Source organism: Rana temporaria, chromosome 12, assembly GCF_905171775.1.
Source record: "Rana temporaria chromosome 12, aRanTem1.1, whole genome shotgun sequence".
Taxonomy (NCBI): Eukaryota; Metazoa; Chordata; class Amphibia; order Anura; family Ranidae; genus Rana; species Rana temporaria.
The window spans coordinates 119,488,477-119,515,653 of NC_053500.1; the positions used below are offsets into that span (position 1 = coordinate 119,488,477).

A 27,177-nucleotide genomic window follows, 5' to 3' on the forward strand; every position below is an offset into this window, starting at 1 on the left:
GTACCTTTTTTGAGTGCTTTTTTTATTGGGATGGTAGGCTTGTATTATCTTTTGTGTGTGTGTGTGTGTGTGTGTGTATGTATATGTATGTGTGTGTGTATATGTATGTATGTATGTATGTGTGTGTATATGTGTATGTGTATGTGTGTATATATATATATATATATATAATCTGAAGTATGCCCACAAAAAGTGTATAAATGCCTGAGTAATGTGTAGATCTATTCATCATTGATTGTGTAAACACTGAGTCAGTCTATGGGACTATTTACACCATACCATGCATTACAATGCACAATATTGCAATGCAATGTTATTGCACTTCAATGCACACACCTACAGTGTGCTGCAATGCATGTTCACTAAACTGCATAATAATGCACAGCTGCACAAGTTCTGTCTTGTGCTTCAAATAGTCCTGCATGATTGGGTGTATTGACAGCCAGGGCTGCCATCAGGAGGATACAGGCATTACACCTGTAAGGGGCCCCGAATATCCCCAGCGGCCCGGCCGCCCCCTCGTTCGCAGGTCGCGGCTGGACAGAGGAGAGGAAAGATGACACTTCCTTTTGGTTCTCAGCGTGCTCGGCTGGAGAGAGGAGAGGTGAGATGGCACTCAGCAGCACCCGTCCCCAACCCCCCCCCCCCCCCTGTTCTCAGTGTGCTCGGCTGGAGAGAGGAGAGGTGAGATAGCACTCAGCAGCACCCGCCCCTAACCCCCCCCCCCCCGTTCTCAGCGTGCTCGGCTGGAGAAGTGAGATAGATGACTCCTCTATCTAGGAATGCACCTTGTATGTAGTAGACTTATGTAACAAATCTCTATACTGTGCCACAGATTCCCCAATAAATGGTACTCCCTATAGTGGCAACCCTTTCTGCTCCTCCAACTTCCCTGTGTAATTTACACAGCGCAAATGAATGATAAACAACCAATAGTGAGCTCTAGATGCTAGTGTAAACCCTTGACATGTATTATGTACACAATTTAACGTTTTGAGGTAAGTATTTCATAATCAGCTATTATGCGGTGCATACTAGCTGATTATGCATTTTGCCTTGCAGGTAAAAAAAAAAGAAAAAATTATATATGCGGTTTACAACCGCTTTAAGTGAAACATTCAAATTATCAAACTCCCCATAAATCATCCCTATGAAAGTGTACAATAATCAAAAGTGAGACTGATAAATTGATCTCTCCGTATCACCGTAAACGCTTCCCAATGACACTGTGGGCAGCTAGATGCATTGAGGCGGGGACCGGGTACGTACGGGCATCTTGTTGATGGGGTGAACGGTGATACGGAGAGGGTCCACTGCTGGATCCTGCTAGTGCTGGCTTGGGCACAATTGTGTGAGCGGTACATTTTATACTTTCTGTTGCTGTAATAAATGGGTTGCACTATGATCCTGCTTTTTTGTGGTTTACTCCTACATCTGAGGAGGGAGGTACTCTCATCACTACCTATGGTTAAGATTTCTAGGGGCTCTTTCACATGGGGCGGATCAGTAATGATCCACCCAGTGAACCTCCACTTGCTCAGAGGGGATCGATCCGTTGATCCCCGCTGAGGCGGCGGATGACAGGGCGGTCCCCACACACTGTGTCCTGTCCCCTATGGGGAGAGCGGATGAACACGGACAGTCTGTCCGTGTTCATCCGATCCGCAGACGGAAGGAAAAATAGGGTTTTCCCAGTCTGCAGAATCGGAGGAATGCGGAAGCGGGCGAGATCGGGTATCTGCGGATGTTCATCCGCTAACACCCCACAATCTCATAGGGACCAATGTATGTCCCTTTTTCATCTGTACACGGTTAGATGAAAAAGCGGACATACGGTCCGCAGGTGTGAAAGGGGCCTAATGAGCGTTCCAAGACCCACTTCACCCAGGATCTAGGAATATGGTGAGTCATAACTGGATAGGGGGTCGTGGTGTGCACACACGGAGGAGCACTGAGTGAAGACAGCCAGGGGGTTATTTACTAAAGGCAAATCCACTTTGCACTACAAGTGCAAAGTGCACTTGAAATTGCACTGAAAGTGCACTTGGAAGTGCAGTCGCTGTAGATCTGAGGGGGACATGCAAGGAAAATAAACGGCATTTTAGCTTGCACATGATGGATGATAAAATCAGTAGAGCTTCCCCGCATTTCAGATCTACCCCTCAGATTTACAGCGACTGCACTTCCAAGTGCACTTGTAGTGAAAAGTGGATTTGCTTTTCGTAAATCACCCCCTCAGTCTCCTTTGCATGGAGTGTGTAGACGGCACGCTGGAAGGAAGTTTTACACACAGACTTTGGCACTATTAAAGGACTTTTTTAAGTTCATGCACTTTATCTGTTTTTTATTTATCAGTCTCACTTTTAATTATACTGATTATTGTACATCCTTTATAGGGGTGATTTATATGGAGTTTCTGATGTAGCAGACTTGAATCTTCATGCGTAGTGTTTCCCCCACTTTTTTTTTTTTTTTTTTTCTTCTTCTCCTTTTACTACATACTATTTATCCGACTCGTGGAGGAAAACGTTTCATGTACAGCGCTGGTTATGAAACGCGACAAGCTCGGTTTGTCTATTCATAGTTCCTGCTTGTCCCTTAAGATAACATCATTCTAATTTCCCAGTAGTCAGCACTTTCCTTGGTCATGTGACTGGATGTCACACCACTGGAAGATAAGCTACAGAAGAGTAAACTACAGCTGCAGGATTTACATGATTCATAACTCGGCTTACAAATTAACTTCATCAGTAGGTTTTAAAAAAAGAATTTAATCATTAAATGTGCCACTGAATGCAACAGAACTGCCTAAATGTGACTAAGGTCTTATGCACACTGGATGTTTTTCGAACTCTTAAGCCTAGTACACCCCACTGGGTTGAAGGGGGGAAAAAAACTGACCGCTCTGGAGGGAGCTGCTGTACTAACAATCCGATGATGGTACAGCGATCTCCCCCCTGCTGTTCTATTGTGTTTTGATGGGGACGCTACCCCTTCCCACCATTATCTGAGGGTGCTGATCGGGAGGCGGTCGGCTGCTGCATTTCAAGTATGCTCAGTTCAGCCGTCTTCTGTGGGAACGGCTGCCATACGCGCATCTGGATGTCGTCCGACATTTGGTCCGCGTTTACTAGGCTTTAGACTCCTTTCTTGGTGGCAGCAGAGTTTTGGCAGAAAAAATACTCGACACTTGTAAACTCTTGTAAGTTGTAACGTGTTTAGGTGCATCAATCGCTTGAGCACTAATTTATTTCATCGGCCATAATAAATATTTATTTTGGCTGTTCAAATAAATAAATGTGCAAGTGCTAAACGCCCCCTAGTGCTTAGGCATGTCAAGCATTTTTTCTACCAAAACCCTGCTGCTTCTGGACATGCGCTGGCGGTGACATTTTTATGTTTTTCTTTTCCCCTGCCTCTAAACGCCTATGTGTGCATGAACACGTAGGCTAACATGCAGGGTGTTTAGAGGCAGGGGAAAAAAATGCCAAATGACCCTAGTAGGAGCAGAAAAAAACATCCAGTGAGCTTGAGGCCTTCATATTGGCCTCTAGTCCCCTGTACAGCTGTAGGCCAATCAGGTGTGCCGAATGCGAATGCTGGCAAGGTATATACCAATGAGAAGAGAGAGCTGAGCAGAGGGATGCTTCTGTTTCATTGTCCAGTCATAGACGGGGGGGCATATAGGTGACCTAGCTGCATTGCTTCAGTGGCCAGAATTATTTTCTTCTGCTTGTCTGCACATTTTGTTTCCTTTATACAGCTATCCGTGCTCATAGAATCCATGTACTGATTTTGCCCCTTGAAGATAGTTGGTTGTAGATTTAAAACATTTATTTTTTTGTTCTCAGTGGAAGAAGTGGTTGTGAGTTTACAGCTACAAGGTGATCGGGAAACAGTCGGTGACTTATCGGTGTGTCTTAATGGACTGCAGGTTGATCCGGAGATCTTAACAAACGGTGATGTCACTTTTGTATCGGGTAAGAGTTGTATTGTATCTATAATTACAGCGGCTTGTATGGGGTGGGAGGTGTTGGGAATAAAGTTAAAGTGGATGTAAACCCGATTCATGAAATTTGAGCTGGGCATATATATCTGCAGTGTTTTGTTATCTCTCTTCAAAGAGCCATGTCTCTTAGCTCTCTCCTGAACCGTTCCTCTGCCATCTGCCTGATAACTCCTGACAAATTCTCAGACACATCAGATAAAAGCAGCCTGAAATTTCTGTCAGGGGAGGTTGCTAAAATTGATTTGCAGGGAGCTGACCCTGTTACAAAACACCTCAGAGAGTCTCTGCAATCAGCAATTATTTTAGCTATCTTGGCTGTATGCCCCGACATCACACTCTGTGTTAAACAGGAAGAGAAAATCTCCTAACAAAATCTGATCTTTCTAAACTGTATATAAATGTAAAGACAGCAGATCTAGATGTAAAACCTATGTAGGGAGATTTAGTTCATCTCTGTGTATCATCTGAGGCTGTTCACTTCACTGGGTGTATGGAGGGTTTACATCCACTTTAAAATATAACTCCAGTAGAAACCTAAATAAACCCAATCCTGCTCCCACCCCCCATTCTAAGCCTATTCTATCTACCCTATAACCGGAAAGATGCCTATACTTGCCTGAACAGACAGGGCTACACACAGTTCAAAATAGTTTTTGTATGGCCAGCTTTACTTGGTGACTTTTAGAGTATTCATGCCAGTCGTGTAAATAAATGGCTATTCAGGAGGTCAGCAGTTGCAGCTCCATTATTTTTTTTAGTGACAAAAGCAATAGCTTTGGCTATTCAATGATTGCTTTCACTTCCCGAGCAATCCGTGTAGCTCTGGCAGCCAAAGAAAATACTTGGTATTTCTGAGTACGAAGGTGCTCCATGTAATTATACTGGTGCTTGGTATTGGCTGAGCAATGTCGCATGTGGTGGAGCAGTTCAAATGCAGATACTCAGGACAAGGGATGTCTTTCTTCACTCACAGTGGCTGAACAAAGAGGTGGGGAAGCAAATGAAAGTTGGGTTTGTGCAGCTGGGCATTGGGGTGAACTTGCTATGTTTTCCTGCATGGGTAAAGCACGTGATTACTTTAATTCTTTCCGAGTCATATGTATGCAGATCAAGAGAACTCTAGCATTACAGGACAGACACGTGGTAAGCGTTGTATGTAAATTTCAAGAATAATAATTTTGAATAAATAAGATTTTAAATACGGTTTTTATTTTTCATAACCACTTTGCCCTTTTTCTTGGCTTGCATGGCCAGGGCTTTAGGATGGCTTATAGTGTAGTGACAAAATAACTACTTCTTGTGGAATGACAGCCTATGATATGATGCAGTGACTATGGGACCTTGAAAGCATGCCATGCAATGCATGCATAGTCCATGCACAATCCTCATACCAGTTGAGTGCCCAGCATTGGAGTCTGTACCTAGCAACCCTCTTACAGGAATCGCCAGACGAAATACAAAACTATCAGAATCGGCAAGCATTTAGAAGCCTTTAAAATATGAAATTTAGTCATTTGAAAGGTTCTATTTTTTTTGTGTTTATAATTTACGTATCTGTACACCTTCAACTGATTTTTAATATTTCGTGTTTTCGTACTTGGTTCCACAGATAATGCCAGAACTCAGACTGACCCAACTTCTACCAGGCAAGTCTTTTTAGTGTATCTTTGACATGTTGGGTGTTTATGTTTGCTTGACTGGAAAGTTTTAGGCCTATTTTTGATCAGTTGGGCTCCATTTACACCTGGGCATTTCGGGAACACAGCAGAATTTTGCCCACAATTTCAAAACGCAAAATCCAGCTTTAGGTGCCATTGCTTTCATTGCCACCTAAAACAGTGCGGTGTTGCCTAAATTTTTGCACAATTTGTCGCATGGAAATCACGGCAAATGGCATGAAGCTTATCACCCAAAAAAAGATCCTGCTCTTTTTTTGGGCGACCAGCTTCATGCAATGCTATTTGCCAGATTGCCATGCATTAAATCGCATGATAATCGTGGCAAAACTGCTCCACTTTTTTGGTGCCATTCAAAATAATGGCCCCTAAGCCTGCGTTTGAGATCACGGGCAGAATCGGTGATTCTGTTGCAAACCGAAAACGCCAAGGGGTGAATGGCACCTGCATGATCGCATGACACAATTCCATTCCTGACTTTTCTACATCTTTCTGTTGCAGAGTGATTGTTTTTATAGTGTGAGTTTTAATTGAACAGCCACAAAATTCAGTTATGTTAATTTCCCCACTGATTACAAATCAATGGAAGGGTCTTTCCTTGAAGAATACGCAGTCAGTATGGCTTGTGGGAGAAGGCAGGGGCACACCCCAGTGTGGAGGAATGTCACTATTAGGCTCTCCAGGAGATCCTAAAGAATAAATCTATAAATGTGCTACCTAAAAGTTTTCATATCATATATTTTTTTTTTTTTTCAGTATGGATACTGCCGATGGTACAACTCCTAATGATAACATGTCAACCAATGGCACCAATTCACCATCTCTGTCCAATGGAGGCTTCAAACCTAGCAGGCCCCCAAGACCATCACGGCCCCCTCCACCAACCCCTCAGAGGGCATCCATTTCAGGTATGACAGTTATGGCTGGTCTTGGCTTTGTATGCAAGGCACCATCATTTAGGGGCCAACACAGCTTCAATGTTCTCTTTTTCCAGGTAAACTTTATGCTGGTAACATTGCTTCCTGACTGTAAAGCTGGTCATACACTATACATTCTGATTGTTCAACCTTCTTTAGTCCTAACAACTATGTGGTGAAAGGGCCTGCCTGATTGAATACAGCGTGAATGCATTGTTTGTCCGCATGCACCGATTGGCCATAACATTATGACCACTGACTAGTAAAGTGAATAGCATTGATTATCTTGTTACCATGACATCTAAATGTCAGTGGGACATATTTGGACAGTAAGTGAACATGTGTCTGTGTTAAAAGCGGAAAAAAATGGGCAAGCGTAAGGATTTGAACAACTTTGAGAAGGGCCAAATTGTAATGGGTAGATGACTGGCTAAGAGCATCTCCAGAACTATAGCTTTTGTGGGATTTTTCCAGTCTTCAGGAACTATCAAAAGAGGTCCAGGGAAGGAAAACGGATACATTTGCTACAAGTGTCATGGGTGGCCAAAGCTCATTGATGTACGTGGGCAGCAAAGGCTGGCCCATGTAGTCAGATCCAATATTAGAGCTGCATGGTTCAAACTGCTGAAAAAGTTAATGCTAGTTCCCATAGAAAGGTGTCAGAAAACAGGGGGTTGCAAAGCCACAGACTGGTCAGGGTGCCCCTGCTGACCTGTGTCCAAAGCAGCTACAATGGGCATGTGAGCATCAAAACTGGACCATAGAGCAATGGAAGAAGGAAGCCTGTTGTGATGAACACAACGTGTGAGGTGTTGCTTTGGCCTCCAATGTTTCCAGGTCCAGTTGAGCATCTGTGGGATGTTCTGGACAAAAAGGTCTATGGAGGCCCAACCAAGCAGCTTACAGGACTTAAAGGATCTGCTACTGACGGCTTGGTGTCAGATACCACAGCATATCTTCAGAGATCTAGTGAAGTCCATGCCTTGATGGAATATGGTGGGTGGCCATAATGTTATTGCTGTTTGTATAATATCTCCAGGCTCCTACCATGGTGAATGGGAGGTCAGGGCACTGGGGATTGTTGCAGTATATACACTGTGCTCAAAAGTTTATGGACACCTGACCATCACATCTACATTAACTGGTTTAATATCCCATTCTTGAGCCATGGGCATTAATAATGGAGCTGTAACAGCCGCCACTCATTCAAGAAAACTTTTTTTTTTTTTTTTTTTAAGATTTTCATGTCTTGTGAAATCTGTGCTCTTTCAACCAGTATTTGTGGGGTCATGTACAGATGTTGTACAAGAAGACCTGGAATTCAGGCTTGGTTCACACTGCTGCGATGCAAGAATCCGTGCAAATCCAGTACGGGTTCCAGCATTGCATCTCCCCTGCAGGCAGATCACACTGCCCTATGCGAACCGCTGCAGGTGTCAATACAAAGTTAATGACACCCCCAGATTGGTTTGCATATCGCAGTGCGAACTATCAATTCAGACAGGAATCGGATCACATGGGTGTGAACACCCATGCTATCCAATTCTAATGTGGACCAGAAAAAGGGTCCTGCACGACTTTGGTCCAAATGCAATGTGAATTCAGCCATACAATCTGAACCGATGCTGCATCCACCTAGGTAAATATGATTGGGGGAAAAAGACTCCATAATCCACGTTTAATGTAATTGTCAATAAAAGCCTTTGACACTTGTGAAATGTTTGTAAATATACTTCAGTATACCTTAGTAACGCCAGACAAAAATCTATAAAAACTCAAAAGCAGCAAACTTTGTGATAATAATGTATTTAATGTCCTTCTCAAAACTTTTGGCCTTGGTTGTAGTGTATGAGCAGGCTAGTAACTTGGGGGATGAAAGGTTATAGTTCTGCATGGGCAAAGCATAGTTTCACTTGGGACAATACATTATTTTCAACACCTCCGTTTTATAGTTTGGCCTAGATCCTAAATGGTTGTGTCGTTTTTCCCAACTGAAAAAGGAAACGCACATAAGAGAGTTCGGGCTACACCCCAAGATAAATAAGAATGATGTGGGAAGGTTCCCCCAGGGGGCTTTATTGCAGTAAAATAGGTCAAAAGTATGAAAATTATATAAAAATTACAGATACATGTCAGTTTTAAAATATAGACTGTGGTTGGAAGGATACAATAATCATGCTATAATACAGTCAAGCAACCATATGATCATACAGCAGAACATGAGTGGTTGAACTGCATAAAAGTCCCAACTGTGCCATGCCCTTCATACACAGGGCTTGACTCCTTCCATCTCCTTTTCTCCCACACCTTTGCTTGATACACTTACTCAAGCTGAATCTACCTAGGGGTTTATTTCAACAGCCTACACACAGTCGATATCAAACCTTTTTCCATAAATTTCCTCTCCTTTCTGTCTGGGGAGCTTTGGGGTGATGTACTGCAGAATGGTCAGCTGCTTTTGCTCTCTCCCACACATAGTGACATCTTTTTATTCTGCACAAAGTTTTTAGTGACACATCTTTTTATTCTGCACAAAGTTTACTGTACACCAAACTTTCTTTATAAAATCAGGCTTGGGGAGAATTCACATGGTACCAGATACAACCACCCACACGGCTATCTCATACTTATTATGAAGATGCCCAAAACGCAAAGGGTATTGGATTGGGGTTATTAGAACATTAAATGACTTGTATGCTCTTACCCCTGATACTATTGTGTGTATCCTAGGGCACATCAAATCCACTGTGTTGGATGACAATTTAACCTTAGCGGCTAACCATCCAACCGGTTGTATGCTAATGAGAATTTGAACTGTGTGTGTGTGTGTGTATGTGTGTGTGTGTGTATATATATATATATATATATATATATATATATATATATATATATATATATATATATATATATATATATATATATATATATATATATATATATATATATATATAGTGTGTGTGTATGTATATATATATATATATATATATATATATATATATATATATATATATATATATATATATATATATATATATATATATATATATATATATATATATATATATATATATATATATATATATATATAGTGTGTGTGTGTATATATATATATATATATATATATATATATATATATAATTTTATTTATTCTTATTTGAAATAAATATACGTACCTCCTCCGCAATGCATAACTTCATTGTAGTATGGACTACATGAAATTGTTTTTTTTTTTTTCTCTAGCATCTCCCAATGGTGTCTTTCTAAACAACTCGGATGCTTCAGTGAACATACCAGGTAGCAGTGTGGCACCTGAAACAGACCCACCATCTACTGCAGTACCCGTGTCCAGACAGATAGCTCCAGTCAACATTGATAACCAGAGGATTCCACCTGTCACCCAAGGGGCGCTACCGCCTGGGTATGGAGATAAATTGCATGTTTGCATTATTGTAGGCTGTATAAGCTATTAGACATTTGTTCTCTCTACTTACCTGTTTCAGAAGAAATATTAAAGTCCAACTTCTTTTTTTGTTTTCCAAAAAGAGTTGGAACTTCTGTCAGGTTTCTTTACTGCACAACAGTCTCATAACCACCAATGATATTGTATGTGCTTAGCCAACGGTGGCTAGTCAATGGCCAATGTGAGAAAGCCAGCACATCATGTGAATGAAGCAGTTTTTCCTGACCGTCCATAAGAGACCTGACCAAAGTTTTGGAGACGTGGTGGTCCCCTTTATCACGGTAATCTGTGTGTCTGAAATATTGGTCTGGTCCTTTTATAGAACCCAAAGTGGACTTATACCTACCTTCACTCCAGGTCTGCGCTGTCCCAGAGCTCCCCGCTGTCATCTTCAGCTGGGTGGCTTCCAGGTACTGATCTCCAGACACTTCACTTGGTCAGGCCGTGGTGAATGTCACACCTGCACGCACAGGTGTTCAGTAAGCTCGGCATTGCCAAAATTCTGCACTGACCTGTTGAAGCTGACTAAGCACAGGTTTCCACAAGAAAGTTGGCCGAGGAAGTACACACTCCTGGCTTCGCCTTCTATAGTAGCAAGGATTGAGTTAAAAATGCTGCTGCTGATGTAAGCCTTATTTCAGTGGCAGCAAAAGGTTAGTCTAGGTTAAAATGGCAAGTTTCGTCAATAAATTACCGCATTTATCGGGGTATTGCACGCTCCGGCGTATAGCGCGCACCCCTAATGTAGACCTGAAATTCCTGTAAAAAAAAAAACATTTTAATACTTATTTTTGGTGTCTTGCCTGGCGGCCTTGTCCGGTCCGGCGTCCCTCTGCGGCCTCAGTGGTGTTCTCCCGCACTGTCTGAGTCGAATCCCTGCGTCCCGCTCTGTGTTTGAATGCCGCCGCCGACATATACCGGGCGCAGTACACTCGGGCACGCTCTGCTTCTCGCGCATAAACGTCACAGAGCGTGACCACGAGCGAAGCCGAGCCTGGCCGAATGTACCAGAGTGTACTGCGCTTCGGTGTATGTCGGCTGCGGCGTTCAAACTGAGCGCGGGTATCGGCGTATATCACGCACCCACGATTTTCCCCTTATTTTAAGGGGGGAAAAGTGCGCAGTATACGCCGATTAAATACGGTAGGTAGTATTTTTGTCTCTAGTGACCTGTGACTCCTAGCTTTCCTCCGTTCCAGCACAGCAGCCTCTGCCAGTCACTTTGGCACCCAACACTTTTGGGAGTGTTGTGTGTTTGGAAGAACTGCAGCCTGTTGACAGACACATAGGCGTCTTACATTTAGGGAAGTGTCAAATTTCAGTGAGGCAGTAGCGCTAAAACGAAGGGGAGGCAAGAGACGCAGACAGCTGGAGAGTGCATATAAAACCATGTATATTGCAAGGACCTCTCCATTTTGGAGAGACCTCCAATATTTTCAGTTCTGGTTAAAAGTACCTTTCCAAAAAAAGTCAGATGGAACAAAAGCTGAAAGTGGTCAAACCTTTTGGTTTGGGATGGATTTGGGGCTTGTAAATGCAAATGGTTTCATACACACCCTGAATAAAATGGTGGTTTTATTTTATTTTTCATACTTAGAATGTGGCATAGTGAGCCGCATACTTTGTGTTTGTTGTTGACTGTTTTATTGGTGTTTTTCCACAGTTGGGAGCAGCGTGTAGATCAACATGGACGTGTTTATTTTGTGGACCATGTTGCAAAAAGAACCACATGGGATCCACCAGAGCCTCTCCCCCCTGGGTAAGTGTCTCCATATACTAAATATTATTTTTCAAAAGGGTAGATAAATGCCCTTTAATTGTTCGGTTTTTTTTTTTTTCGTTTTTTTTTTACATTTACCCATACATTTCCATGGTCTGCTTATCAATATCATACTTGTTAATTGTTTTTTTTTTTTGTTTTCTTTTTTAATTGCCATACATTCATTTAATATTACAATGGTGGCACAATTTCATTCAGCTATAGCAGTGGCATTCATATGCGAGCATATCTACCAGGCTTCTTTGCAATATGCCTCAGAACCTAAAATGCTAGCACAGGGGTATTGAATTAAAATTCAGAGGTCAGGTTAGTAAAATTTTCTTCCAAACATGTCGGTAACCGTGGTGCTTTTTCGCATGTGCCAAACAGCATGTTGCTGCAGCACCATGCAGCTTGGTTCTGCATGATTTTGGAAAAAAAGGTCAAGGACTTTTATGTTTGTGTTTTTCTTGTGGTAGTGAAGCCCATTAAAATGGACTGACCTACCCACAATGTGTGCACCACATGCACATGCCGAGGACATTAAAAATCCCCAACTTTTTAATGACCTTCAATAAAAGGTTATTTTGATTAAAAAGAAAAAATCTTCCTAGTTATCTAGCTAATTAGAAAAATATATTTTCTGTCTGATGCCCTTGGCTCACATGTGCAACAAACGTTTATATCTAGGTGGGAGCGACGTGTAGACCACATGGGTCGGATCTACTATGTTGACCACATAACACGGACTACCACATGGCAGAGACCTACTATCGAATCTGTTCGCAACTACGAACAGTGGCAGCATCAACGAAACCAGCTGCAGGGAGCAATGCAACAGTTCAATCAGCGTTTCATTTATGGGGTAAGTATCATAGCTACATTAACCATAGAGGGATCATTGTTGCTTTGATATCTTTATTATAATCTTCTCTTCACTACTACAAGAGTTTTTTTTTTTTTATTTCTTGTTTTAGAATCAGGATTCAACACAGAACAAGGAGTATGACCCACTTGGACCATTACCTGGTGCATGGGGTAAATATCCTTTTTAGTTCTATATATAAAGGTGCTCATTTATTGAAACATTATTGGCTGCTTTTGATCACCTTTTGACTTGTCTTTGATTGTTCTAGAAAAGAGAACTGATGCCAATGGCAGGGTATATTTTGTCAATCACACAACGCGGACAACTCAGTGGGAGGACCCGAGGAATCAGGGGTAAGTTTATACGTCTGAACAGGAAACGCAGCCAATAACTAATGGAGGCGCTACACTTAACCAGAGCATTTTTCTGTTTTAGCAATCTTTTATTATATTCTGTAGTTTAGCCCGGCATGTTTTGTCTTTTTTTTTTTTTTTTGGACAGCTCTTGAATAAATTTGCCTGCAATTTTGTATACATATATTTTTATTTCCTAGGTTATTAGTAATCAATAGTAAAAAAATGCAATATCCTGTAATTATTTTATAATGCCAGGATGTAGGTAATTTGCACACCCCCATATATTTACTTTAAAATATAATGCCTCAAAAAAGTCTCCTGAATAAAATCTAGCGCAATTTTTTTTTTTTTTTTTTTTTTAAGGTAGTGGAATTGTGAAGGTCAAAGTGAACGTATGCACTTTAGTTTAGGAGACCTTTAGTCCCCTTTTTGACGCACGCAGCTCTGCCCAAATCTCCATATGAACAGGAAATTCTGTGGCATCACATCTCTTCCAACGTAAACACAAATCTGTGCTGGCAGACAAGGGCATAAGAGAAGGGAAACAATGATATTGTTTTATTAAACCTTTACACTGGTGTAGCATATAAGATACTGATTTCTGTCTTTCAGGCAGATGAATGAAAAGCCATTACCAGAGGGCTGGGAGATGAGATTTACAGTGGATGGTGTCCCCTATTTTGTTGACCACAATAGAAGAACCACCACCTACATTGATCCTAGGACTGGAAAGTCTGCCCTGTGAGTATAAGACCCAAGAAGAAAAATCTAAAAGCATGCCAGTGCTTGGATGTGCTAGTTTGTGTTTTTTTTTTTTTTTTGCTGCTCCTGCATAAATACATTACATGAGTAAGCATTGTAACCCTAGAACAGGATGGCGTGTGATGCACTTGAATGTTTTTGAATGCTACACCCTATAGTCTTGGGCACAAAAATATGTTTAACCACCTCAATACTGATGAAGTATTGGATTGTTAAACTTAAATGTGCACACAATGTTTGTGTGCGAACAATTCCTGTAAGTTCTTGTGCACTGGAAACTGCTGTGCTATGTCTTATGTTCATTAAAAACCTTTCTGATTAAAAAAAAAAATAAAATATGGGCACTTTCACCCCCTTCCTGCCCAAGCCATTTTTCAGCTTTCAGCGTTGTCACAATTTGAATGACAATTGCGTGGTCATGCAACACTGTACTGGAATTACATTTTAATATTTTTTTCCTCACAAATAGAGCTTTCTTTTGGTGGTATTTAATCACCTCTGCGGTTTTCATTTTTTGCGCTATAAACAAAAGAAGAGCGACAATTGTAAAAAAAAAAAGCAATATTTTTAACTTTTTGCTATAATATCCCCTAAAACTATATATAAAAAAAAAAAAAAAATTCCTCAGTTTTGGCCGATATATGTATTCTTGGAAAAATATCAGAAATAGTCGATGGATTATTCTGATCCAAGCGCTCAATGGAAAGATGAAAGACTGTTTAACGCAGTAAAAAAGCAGCTATTATAACAAAGAAGTACTAAAAAAACAATGTATTATTAAACGATATTAACAAGACACTAACAGCGCTGAAATTAGCCTTTAAATTGGCTTATGAGTCAATCACCCATGTGTACTGCAAATATTACTTGAATAAATGAACTTTGGACTATGTGTATAACGGTGGATGCCCCAAATCAGTAATTTACATGGATTCCTTCTCCTCAAAGTCCCATTAATAATAGTCCATACACTTCCTCAGATACCGATTCTCTCAATCTTATTGAAAGAAATCTCAAGGTGTACGCACTGATCTGCTTGAGTGCTGATAAGATCTCTCTGCGATATCCCCCTTAAGATTTTGTACTCACCAGAATGTAGTAAGTTTAAAGCATTGGATACAACCGCTTGCAGTGATCACACATCGGCTCTCCTCCTCTGGTGTATGGTGGTGATGATCTGTATGCTATGAGATGTGTAGCTTGGCAGACATGCAGGGAAGCAAAAGAAACTTTGCATAGTGTAAAATCCTTTTTATTCCAATATTATACCCCTGCTACCCGCTCATGCTTACACAATTAAAAGTAAAATAGGCTTGTCATATGGGCTGCTGCCTCTGTTCACTCAGAAATATGGCTTCAAGGTTTTGGCTCAAAATTCCCTTCGTAAGTCCCGGGTAGAAGCGAAGCTGCCTCACAAGCTGAATCGTTGTGTAGCCACGCCCTTATATGATATATCGATATGTATATATAATACATATCGATATGTATTCTTCTACATATTTTTTGTAAAAATCGCAATAAGCGTATATTGATTGGTTTGCGCAAAAGTTATAGCGGCTACAAAATAGGGGATAGATTTATAGCATATTTTTTTTTATTAGTAATGGCGGCGATCTGCGATTTTTTTTTAACATGACTGCGATATTGTGGCGGACACTTTTGACACTATTTTGGCACCATTCACATTTTATACAGCGAACAGTGCTATAAATATGCACTGATTACTGTATAAATGTGACTGGCAGGGAAGGGGGTAACACTAGGGGGTGATCAAGGGGTTAAATGTGTACCCTAGTGAGTGATTCTAACTGTAGGGGGAGGGGACTGACTGGGGGAGGGGACCGATCGGTGTCCCTATGTACAAGTGACACACATCTGTCTCCTCTCCCTGACAGGACGTGGATCTCTGTGTTTGCACACAGAGATCCACGGTCCTGCTCAGTTACTGGGCATTCACGGGTGCCCGGCGGCCGCGAGTGCCGCGGCGTGTGTCTGCACGCCCCCTAGTGGCTCGGGTGAGGACGTCCTATGACGTTTTCCCGGAACGAGAGGCTTATCGTCCCGCCGTCATTTGACGGCGGGGGGGTAGTCTAGTGGTTAAGTATTCGCATGCAGATTTAAAGTTCGTCTCAATTATTCCCCGTAGTTAAAATGGAAATAAGTCGGTTGAATTTTTATTTTATTTTTTGTTATCCATCCTTACCACCTTCTCTTTTTTTTTTTTTTTTTTTTAATCTATGCAGGGACAACGGGCCACAGATTGCATATGTGCGAGATTTTAAGGCAAAGGTGCAATACTTTCGGTTTTGGTGTCAGGTAAGTACACATACCCACTAAAAATGAATCCATGGCTTCAGTGATGTGTTCACTAAAAAATACTTTCAAAATTATGTGGCCAACATCTGGCATTTATAAGTCGGTGGAGGTGCTGTATTGGCTTTTTCCAATTTTAACATTGGGTGGTTCTATGTTTTTTTCTTAGCAAAGCAATAATTTTTTTGGCATAGAAAAAGATGTAAAAACAAACTCATTGGTGGCCCAGCAGGTTTAAAATGCTGTCCCTGTTGTGGAGCCTGTAATGTTTTGCAAAGTTCTCTCTACCTACCAGTGGCAGGAACTTTATGATTGGAGAAGATGCTGGTCACATGACTGACATTTTAATTGCAAATCTCAACACTTTAGGCCTCATGTGGACTGAGCATTTAGCCTTCATGTGTGAGACTCTGGCATTTTGGTGCTCTGCTGCTGGCAGCCTGTTAAACTATGAGAGGCTGAAAGCTGCTGCGACTGGTCTGGGCTCAGAGTGGTACAAATGCTTAGGGCAGTATGCGCACAGGGAGGAATGCTCAAGATGCAGACTGATCGAGTCCATAAAGTTTAAAAAGGCTCCCGGCAGCAGGGCTGGATGGGTGTATCTGTGTCCTCTGCCAGCACCTAAACGTCAGTTTCATGCACCAGGGCTGAACACCCAGTGTGCATGAGGGTTTTACAGATTTGCTTTTGTTTTAAATCCGCTGTTTGTCAGCATATCATTGCTTTATGAATGGACCCCTTAACGTCGGACACATTTTAAACGTCAGAACCAGTGTGATATTTCAAGCTTAAAGTGATTGTAAAGGTTTGTGTTTAAAAAAAAAACAAAAAAAACTTGTTATACTTGCCTGCTCTGTACGAGGGTTTTATCTTGGCCTGCTTTTCTGGGGTCCCCCAGTGGCGCTCCTGGCTCCTCCTCCGCATCAAGTGCCCCCACGGAAAGCTGATTTCCCGGGGACAATGATGCAAGTGCTCTCCTGAGTCCTGATGTGTACCCCCCCCCCCCCCTCCCGGCTTCTGTGTTGCTGGATATGATTGACAGCAGTGGGAGCAAATGGCTCCTGCTGCGATCAATCTATTTAATGAGGACCCCAGACAGCAGCAGGAGCTGCTTGGCTTGTGCTCGTCGCTGGAACGATTGGGTTCAAGTAAGAAAAAGGGGGGCAGCTGCACCACAAAACCTCGAGACTTTACAACTCCTTTAAATACAATTTTATATTCTAAATCACAATGTAGCAAATCTTTATGTGCTGAACGTGCCATTACAGAAATCCATTTAATATTTATGTATTATTTTTTAGCAACTGTACATGCCGCAGCATGTCAAGATCACTGTCAATAGGAAAACTTTGTTTGAGGATTCTTTTCAGCAGGTATGTGGCCACTTGTTTCACTTTTTTCCTTCTTTTCTTTTTTTTTTCTATCACTTTAAAAAATGTTGGCACTTCTTTTGTGAAATATCACCAATGCATTGAAGCAGCCTTAAAGGATAACTTCACCTTAAGGCCGGATTCACACTAGTGCGGTGCGAATTTCAGCTCTCTTATCTCTGCAGAGAGATAAGAGAACTGTTCAGCAGATCATCTCCGTTTTAGATGCGAATTTGGAGACCTGGCAAAGGGGAGGGGGGAAGTTTGAGGTGAATGAGAAATCCTGAAGAGAAATGAACACATCTGCGAATCAGATGCGTTCCCATAGAAGATAATGGGCCTGAATTCGCACCTGAGCCGAACCGCAATGCCTAGAAAAGGCACCCGTTTTTTGGCAGTGCGAATGCATCACACATATGTGAACCAGCCTCAATGAAAACAATGTATTTTATAATGTTATGCAAATTGGATGCGGTTTAAGCCGCAACCAATTCGCATAGGTGTGAATCCAGCCTTAGGCCCAGTTCACATTTTTTCTGCACTAAAAATGCATGCACAGTTTTTTCCATGTATTCCAATGACTCTAGTTCATACCATGCAGTCAGTTTCCGGTGCAGAAACTGACCGGAACTGACTGTATTGGTGCAGAAAAAAAACGGAACTACATGGAACTCCATCTCATGTGAACTTTTCCTTAGTGAAATTGTCTTTTACTACAGCCATGCAGTCAGATTGGTACTTGCATGTTAATTTAGTAGACCAATATTTTTGTCATAGTTCCCTCAGCTGCATGTTTTCAGTAATAAAAATTAAATTCAGTTTCAATTCAGATGACTAAAATACAATCAAAACTAAAATGGCATTTTAGTCAAGACTATGACTAAATTGAAAATTTTACATCAAAATTAAAGCGGGGGTTCACCCTAAAAAAAAATTCTAACATTACATTGAGCTGACTTCTGACATTGACAGTACGCTGAACCTTCTTTTTTTTTTTTTCGTACGTACCGTTTTATCGCTATTTTACCCTTTCGGGTAGTGAATCCCGCGGGAGTGGGCATTCCTATTCACAGGCTAAGTGATTGAAGTATGACAAAAGCTTCCCATCGGCGCATACGGTGCGTCACATGTTGCCGAAAGAAGCCAGACTGCGAGTCCACTCTATACGTGAGCACCGACGTTCGGCTTCTTTCGGCAACTCGCGAATCGCCGGTGGGAAGCTTTTGTCATACGTCAATCACTTAACCTGTGAATAGGAACGCCCACTCCCGCGGGATTCACTACCCGGAAGCCGGGGGGTAAAATAACGATAACACGGTATGTACGGGAAAAAAAAGATCAGCGTAGTGTCAGAAGTCAGCTCAATGTAATGTTCGAATTTTTTTTTAGGGTGAACCCCCGCTTTAACAGTAGTCAAAAGGCAATATTCGTGTTTCTTTACAAAACTTGGTTTTATTTATAAAGATGGTACTCGATACTGTTTTTATTATTCGCAGAGAACTGATGCCATTGCCCTTATTGTCTGAATAAAAAAATGTTATTACTGCCAATGGAGTTTACAGTTTTTTTTATATTTTAAAGTTGCACTTCTGTTTTAAAATAAATGTTTGTTTAGGACACTGGAGATTTTAGTTGACTAATAAATGACTAAAACAATTCAGATGACTAAAATACAACTAAAATTAAAATGCCATTTTAGATCAGACTATGACTAAAACTAAATCTAAATGTGATGTCAATCAATACTGCCTTCAACCATGATCTTACCTCTGGCATTGACCCAACTGGCCCCTCTTCAGTCTGCCCTATTGTTATCGAAGGGTGAACCATACTGCTGGAGGCTGCTGTGAATTTGACTACCCATAGACATTTAATGCAGAAGAGACGTAGTATGCCTCCTGTGCAATTTTAAAATGACCCTACCCCGATCTGCTAAAAAAAATGTTTTTGCCTGTGTCCAAGTATGAGCAATTTCCTATCGTTTGCTGTCCAGACAGGAAGGTGGGGGAGAGGGGGGTAGGGGTACTCTCCCCCAGTAGGGACACAGATGTCAAAAGCCTAAAATAATCTCTCCCAACCTTTTATCAGTTCTACAGAAAATAAAGGCTTTGGCTAGAACCAGTCTTTACCTTCACTTAGTAGACAATGTTTTCTTTACATAGTAGAACAATGCATGAGTAGTATAAATAGATGTTAGGGCTATCTCACGTTGCCATTTTGGACAATTTTTTTATTTTTTTCATATAGATAATGAGTTTTAACCCACAAGATCTTAGGAGGAGGCTGTGGCTTATTATTCCTGGAGAGGAGGGTTTGGATTATGGAGGAGTGGCAAGGTAATATCTGTGTGCGCGTGCATAATATAAGTATATATTTGTGACTGTTTATTTAACACCCGGCTTATCCAATTTCATCCACAGGGAGTGGTTCTTCCTTCTCTCCCATGAAGTTCTGAACCCCATGTATTGTCTGTTTGAGTATGCTGGGAAAGACAACTATTGTCTGCAGATAAATCCTGCCTCTTATATTAATCCTGATCACTTGCGCTACTTCAGGTTTATCGGCAGGTTTATCGCCATGGTAAGTCTACTGATATTCTGCTTTATCCTCTTATGCATCTGTAATTTGTACTTATCCTGTAGATTTTGGGAGTTCACCAACAACAATTTTACTTCTGGCAAAAAATACAAAATACATACAATGAGACATGAAATACTGGGGGGACATACAAAGATGTAGAAGATACTTATTAAGTTCTAAAAGTGTAAAGCTGTATCTTTACCAGTTTTTTTTTTTTTTTTAACATGCAATGTATTTTTCCCCAGGCTTTGTTTCATGGCAAATTCATAGATACTGGTTTCTCGTTACCATTCTACAAACGTATACTTAACAAGCCAGTGGGGTTGAAGGATTTGGAATCTGTGGATCCAGAGTTTTACAATTCCCTGATCTGGATAAGGTAGGTTTATAAGGTTGAAGCCCTGTACTTGAACTGCAGTTGATGTAAATGTGTGGAGGGAACTTTTATTATGCTGATGAAGTGTAATTATGCTGGACAGCCACACCTTTCTGAAAATGAGTTTGGTACTGGTATGGAAGGATTCATCACCTTCATCTTAGAGTGATTTAAAGAAAATAGACCTGACGCTACCTTGTTACCAGTGGTAATTTGTACATAGGTTGCGACTGTGTTATTTACTTTTCTTGTCCACCTATAGGAAACCAGGAAAATGCCAAGGACAAATATAGGGGGAGCAAAGAGTCACCCCAGATTCACTGAATACCGTGGATATAAAAAGTCTACACACCCCTGTTAAAATGTCAGGTTTCTGTGATGTATAAAAAAAATGAGACAAAGATAAATAATTTCAGAACTTTTTTCACCTTTTTAATGTCACCCATAAGCTACAACTCGGTAAGAAAACAAACTGAAATCTTTTAGGTGGAGGGAAGTAAAAATAAAAAATAAAAATGGTTGCATAAGTGTGCACACCCTTTACTAATACTTTGTTGAAGCACCTTTTAATTTTATAACAGCACTCAGTCTTTTTGGGTATGAGTCTATCAGCATGGCACATCTTGACTTGGCAATATATGCCCACTCTTCTTTGCAAAAACACTCCAAATTTGTCGGATTGCGAGGGCATCTCCTGTGCACAGCCCTCTTCAGATCACCCCACAGATTTTCAATCAGATTTGGATCTAGGCTCTGGCTCCAAAACTTTAATCTTCTTCTGGTGAAGCCATTCCTTTGTTGGTTTGGATGTATGCTTTGGGTCCTCTTCATTTTCAGCTTTTTAGTAGAAGCCTGAGGGTTTTGTGTCAATATTGACTGGTATTTGGAACTGATTATAATTCCCTTTATCTTGACTAAGGCCCCTGTTCCAGCTGAAGAAAAACGTCTCCAAAAGCACGATGCTGCCACCACCATGCTTCACGGTGGGTATGGTGTTCTTTTGGTAATGTGCAGTGTTTCTGCGCCAAACATATATCTTTTGGAATTATGGCCAAAAAGTTCAACCTTGGTTTCATCAGACCATAACACTTTTTCCCACATGCTTTTGAGAGACTTCAGACGAGTTTTTGCAAAATTTAGCCGGGCTTGGGTGTTTTTCTTAAGAAAAGGCTTTGTCTTGCCATTCTACCCCATAGCCCAGACATGAAGAATATGGAAGATTGTTGTCACATGTACCACACAGCCAGTACTTGCCAGATATTCCTGCAGCTCTTTTAATGGTGCAGGAGGCTATTGGCAGCCTCCCTGACCAGTCTTCGTCTTTATATACATTTTGGACATTCAGATCTTTGTAATCTCACTGTTGTGCCATATTTTCTCCACTCTGATGACTGTCTTCCCTGTGTTCCATGGTATATCTAATGTCTTGGAATTTTTTTGTACTCTTCTCCTGACTGATACCTTTTTATCAGTGAGATTCCTCTGATGCTTTAGAAGTTCTCTGCGGACCACGGCTTTTGCTGTAGGATGCGACTAAGAAAATGTCAGGCAAGACCTATTGGAACAGCTGAACTTTATTTGGGGTTAATCGGACAATTTAAATGAATGCAGATGTGTACGGACTCCTTTATAACACTAGTTTGAATATGTTTGGTTAATTCTGAAAACCATTTATAAGGGGGTGTGCACACTTATGCAACCATATTATTTTAGTTTTTTATTTTTACTTCCCCTTCCTAAAAGATTTCAGTTTTGTTTTTCATTTGAGTTGTATGGTTTATAGGTCACATTAAAGGTGGAAAAAGTTCTGAAACAATTTATCTTCGTCTCATTCGTATTACATCACAGAAACCTGACATTTTAACAAGAGTGTGTAGACATTTTTTGTATCCACTGTAAGTAAAATGCCCATCACTTTGTCCCACAGACCAGCAAAGGGGAACCAAACCTGAAGTTTGGTTGATTAATGGTAAAAATAGAAATCTTTTAACCACTTCTGGACCGCCTGCCATCATTATACGTCACTACTTTGAAGAGGAATACCGTTATGGTAGTAGCTAGCTACCATAACTAGGGTTGTCCCGATATCGATACTAGTATCGGTACCGATACCGAGTATCGGTACCCGGGCAAATGCTCCTATGCTTCACCCAATACCTGGGCAGTAGTTGGGTGATTAGTGTGGTGGGAGAGTTACAAGCACTGATCACCCTGTATAGATTTCAAAGTCTGACAGTCGATTCTTTCTCTCTCCCCAAACCCCCCAACCGCGCGGCTTTCAGCGGTGATCGGTGCTTCTCTCCCACACACGATCACCGCTGACTGTCCCCGTATCCTCCAGTCCCCCTCCGTGCTGCCGCCCCCCTCGATCTGTCAGGATGGAGAGCGAAGTTGGAACTGGTAAACCCGGCTCCTTCGTTTTCTTAATGGACATAGTCGGTGATCACGGACTCTGTCCCTTCACATAACTGAAACATTGTAACCTCCTGTGATTACGATGTCTCAGTTAATGAATGAAGAGGAGCTGCTGTCTTCTCTCCATTCATTTTTAGTGCAGCGGAGGCCCCTGAGAAAGGGAATGGGGAATGTATGTCCCTAGTCCCTTTCCCTGTCTCAAAGGGGAGATGTCAGAGGTCTGTTAAGACCCCTGGTATCTCACCATAGCCCTCCAACAGGGCTGATTAAAAAAAAATATATTGCAATAAATAATAAAAAAAAATTGTAAAAAATAATAAACAATAAAATTTAAAAAAAAAAAAAAAACACACTGCCACTGTCCATTCCCACCCCCCCTTAAAAAAAAAAGAAAGCATCGAAATAAATTGTAAATAATAAAAAACTGACACATGTGCCACTGTCACATGGGATTAAATAAAAGTATTGGTATCGGCAAGTACTTGGGGGGAAAAAAAGTATCGGTACTTATACTCGGGTATCGGGACAACCCTAACCATAACCCCGGTATCCTCTTCAGGAGTTTGCTTCAAGATAAAAGTGGTGTCTGTGGCGGATTCGCAGCAAGATTACTTTTATCGGCAGCGCGAGAAGGGCCGCCGCTCTCTGGTGCCCTCCGCCTCCGTAAGCGTTGCCTCTGGTAAGCGACAATCGCGTCTGCTCCCTTGTGTGACATGGAGACAAGGGGTAGATTGCCCACCCGTCTCCATATCATTGCAGGATGGAAGAGGCGTCAAAGCATTTTGGAGCCACGCATGACCCCTTCCTCAGACATGCAACCTCACATGCCTGACGAAGAGGTTCTGCGTGGCTCCAAAACGTTGCACTTTCTTGTTTTATGATGTGATCATACTTCAATTAAAAAAAAACGTTAAGACTCAACTTGAATATCCGTGGTGTGCTAGCAAATATCTACATTGCTCTTTGCTGAGGTACAACGCTCCCTCCTGCTTAAGTCCGAGCTAGGAACCTCCAATAAGGGAGTAATGATTTTTTTGCTTATTGCAGAGTTTGAGGTATGACTCAGCAGAGGGGGTATGTTGGAGCTTTGCAGAGATATCACGGTTTCCACAAAGAGAGCAAAAGTCCTTTTCATTACACTGGCAGAGAATAGGGTTTTCTTCTCAGGCTTTAGCTGTTTTCAGCATGATGCCCCATACTGAGAAAACAGGGAACACAGAGTGTTGGCTTTTATACGGAATGCTAAAAGCCAACACTCTGCGTTGCTAGTAGCTCTAAAATGCAGCTGTCCGCTACAGCTCAGATCCTGCTTTAGAGATCCCACGTGGTGATCACATGCAGGCTGGAGGCCTCAATAAAAAAAAAAAATGTTTTTTGTTTTGCAAATTTAGTAATGGCTTTATTGTCAAGTTAACTCCAACATACAGACACTGCAAAATTTTCAGGTCATCTAGGCATCAATGAGCTCTGGCTGACAAATGGTTTAAACTGATCAAGCAGGATGTGATATGAATTCTAGAACTGGGAAAAACGCGTATGTAGAGAGTCCGAGGGCCGCACACCCCAAGAATTGCAAAAACAAAAATGGAAAGCTCCCCCGGGGTTTTTTTTAGTGACCTAGGGCCATATTCTGAGTAAAGTTACAATGGAGTATCTCAGGATACTCCATCGTATCTCTCTTTTTTGGCCAGTGTATCTATGCGAGTGATTCTTGGAATCATTTTCGCATAGATACTCTTAAGATCCGACATGTGTAAGTCACTTACACTGTCGGATCTTAAATGTAATTACTCCGCCGGCCGCTAGGTGGCGTTTACGTTCAGGTCTCTTGTTTATGCAAATGAGCCTGATACGCCGATTCCCGAACAAATTTGCGTCGCGTAACCGTCATTTGCGTAGGCGTAAGTTTACCCCTGCTATATGCGGGGTAACCTTACGCCAGTCCCACGTAGGCCATGTTAAGTATGGCGTCGGGTCCGCCTCGTGTTTTCCCGTCGGGTACGTCGTTTTACTAAGTCGTTCTTGAATACGACTTTACGTCAATGACGCACACGTCGGCGTCATTGACGTTTTACGCCGAGAACTGGAGCATGCGCACTGGGCTATTTTAAGCCCTGGCGCATGCGCAGTTCGTTAGAATCGGGGGCGCGCTTAATTTAAATAGAAGCCGCCCCCTTGGATTTACGCGGGGATACGCCGGGCCAAATACACTACGCCGCCCCAAACTACGGAGCAAGTGTTTGGGGAATACAGCACTTGCTCCTGTAGGTTGGGGCGGCGGAGTGTAAATGGCTTACGCGCCGCCCGCCGAAAATGTAAGAGAATATGGCCCCTAGTGTGTAGGATTCAAAAGATGAAAATTAATATTAAAAGAAAATTAAAACTCTTTCCTTTTATTATACAATGAATACACGATAATTGGATTATAGTAATCCAACTGTCTTTTATTCATTGTATAATAAAAGGAAAGATTTAAAAAAAAAAAAAAATTATATTTTCATCTTTTGAATCCTACACACTATGTCGCTAAACCCCCCCCCCCCCCGGGGGGAACTTTCCATTTTTGTGATATGAATTCTATCCTATATTGTGTTGGTGAAAGTTGTTTCTGTACTTTTGTTGTTAATGAACCTGGCTGTATTGTTTTCAGGGAGAACAACATAGAAGAATGTGGTCTGGAGATGTACTTCTCAGTGGATAAGGAGATTCTTGGGGAAGTAAAAAGTCACGATCTGAAGCCAAATGGGAGCAACCTCCAGGTGACCGAGGAGGACAAAGAGGAATATATCAGGTAGCTGTTGCCATTTGTAATAAAAATCTAGGATGCATTATAATGTTGTATACAATGCACTCAGTATAGTGCATTCCTGAACATTACTGATCTCATTAAGTTTTATTGTGTTGGATCTGCTCCCGTTCTCTGTAGGCTGGTGGCAGAGTGGAGACTGTCTCGAGGCGTAGAAGAACAGACTCAGGCTTTCTTTGAGGGTTTCAATGAAATTCTTCCCCAGCAGTACCTGCAGTATTTTGATGCCAAAGAATTGGAAGTAAGGCTTGTTAATTACAGCATAATACCAATGTACCGTTAGTAGTTCAATTATTAATAAATCTTTTATATTTTATTCCTCAGGTTCTTCTGTGTGGTATGCAGGAAATAGACCTTAATGACTGGCAAAGGAACGCCATATACCGGCACTATACAAGAACCAGCAAGCAGATTGTTTGGTTCTGGCAGGTAAGAAAGCTGTGTTTTATTTATTTTTTAATAGCCAAGAAATAGGTTTGAGTGAATTGATACATTAATTGGGTGAATCTGATGTTTAATACTTGCTAGAGACAGAGCAAATTTCTTTCCTGCAACTATGAGTTTCAGGAAAGATATTTGCTAGATTTCCCCATCAGCACAGAGTGTTGACAAGGGGAATCCCTCCTGCCGAGCCATTGTGCTCTCCTGGCGAGGGAAGCTGTCCCCACCAGGAGAACAGTGATGATTGCTACTTGGCTATAACAGCTGCTAGCAATAACCACAATAATCTGGTAAGCTGGTCATACCCAAGTTGATCTATCAATAAACTTGGATACATTCAGCCTGCCCATACATGGTTCAAATCTCATCTGGTTACTGCTAAACCAGGTGATATATAGGAAAAGTCTAAGGCCAGCTTAACCCTTACCTGTGAATTGCACTAAGGTTGAGATGAAGCGTCATGCACAGCTTCAGTTTAAACTATACATTACCATTTATGTTGAATGAATTGGACACACCTAATGCATGTGTCACACTAGCAAATTTTGTAACAGCTACAGAATCCTTGTCATTGGTGTTTTTTGTGGTTAGAAAAATTAACTGCAGTCATTAAAGTCTGTGTTGCAAAAATTGCAAGTGATTTGTAGTACCTTTACTGGCCGTTTGATGCATTTGAAGCAATCGCCAGAATCGCCAACTAAAAGTATATTTCCACTGTTGCAGTAAAAATTGAGAAACGCCCACTATGTTGTCATGTGTTCTTGATTAAACGGCATACCTAAAAATTATTTTAGATATGTAACTTTATAGTTTTCTGTAGAGGTTGTTTCTGCCAACTATTCTGAACAATTTGAGGGACAAAGTGGGGACATATGTAGAGAATTGGGAGAAGATGGACAGCCGCACTCCAAAAGAACTTCAGAAAGTTGTCTTTACAAAACAAAACACAGCCACAGACGGGGACAGCCGACATATTTCGCACTATGTTAGTGCTTAGTCATGGGACATAGTTTCCTCTCCATAACATACCCCACTTTTCAGTACACAGACCAGAGCATGTATATAAAAC

At 41.4% G+C, this 27,177-nt stretch overlaps 1 protein-coding gene across 2 annotated transcripts in view; it reads left to right on the forward strand.

Annotated features, from left to right (window-relative positions):
• The window catches only part of ITCH (itchy E3 ubiquitin protein ligase), an 85,668-nt gene that overhangs the window by 51,887 nt on the left and 6,604 nt on the right, over window positions 1-27,177 (forward strand). For both annotated transcript variants that reach the window (XM_040330386.1, XM_040330388.1), the window contains exons 5-21: window positions 3,852-3,980; window positions 5,619-5,655; window positions 6,442-6,593; window positions 9,843-10,020; window positions 11,726-11,821; window positions 12,512-12,686; window positions 12,799-12,859; window positions 12,958-13,042; window positions 13,658-13,786; window positions 16,051-16,123; window positions 17,422-17,493; window positions 19,738-19,826; window positions 19,911-20,070; window positions 20,316-20,449; window positions 25,512-25,652; window positions 25,788-25,908; window positions 25,992-26,096. In XM_040330386.1, coding sequence (XP_040186320.1) covers window positions 3,852-3,980; window positions 5,619-5,655; window positions 6,442-6,593; window positions 9,843-10,020; window positions 11,726-11,821; window positions 12,512-12,686; window positions 12,799-12,859; window positions 12,958-13,042; window positions 13,658-13,786; window positions 16,051-16,123; window positions 17,422-17,493; window positions 19,738-19,826; window positions 19,911-20,070; window positions 20,316-20,449; window positions 25,512-25,652; window positions 25,788-25,908; window positions 25,992-26,096 — 1,937 coding nt within the window. The remainder of the gene's footprint in view (window positions 1-3,851; window positions 3,981-5,618; window positions 5,656-6,441; window positions 6,594-9,842; window positions 10,021-11,725; window positions 11,822-12,511; window positions 12,687-12,798; window positions 12,860-12,957; window positions 13,043-13,657; window positions 13,787-16,050; window positions 16,124-17,421; window positions 17,494-19,737; window positions 19,827-19,910; window positions 20,071-20,315; window positions 20,450-25,511; window positions 25,653-25,787; window positions 25,909-25,991; window positions 26,097-27,177) is intronic.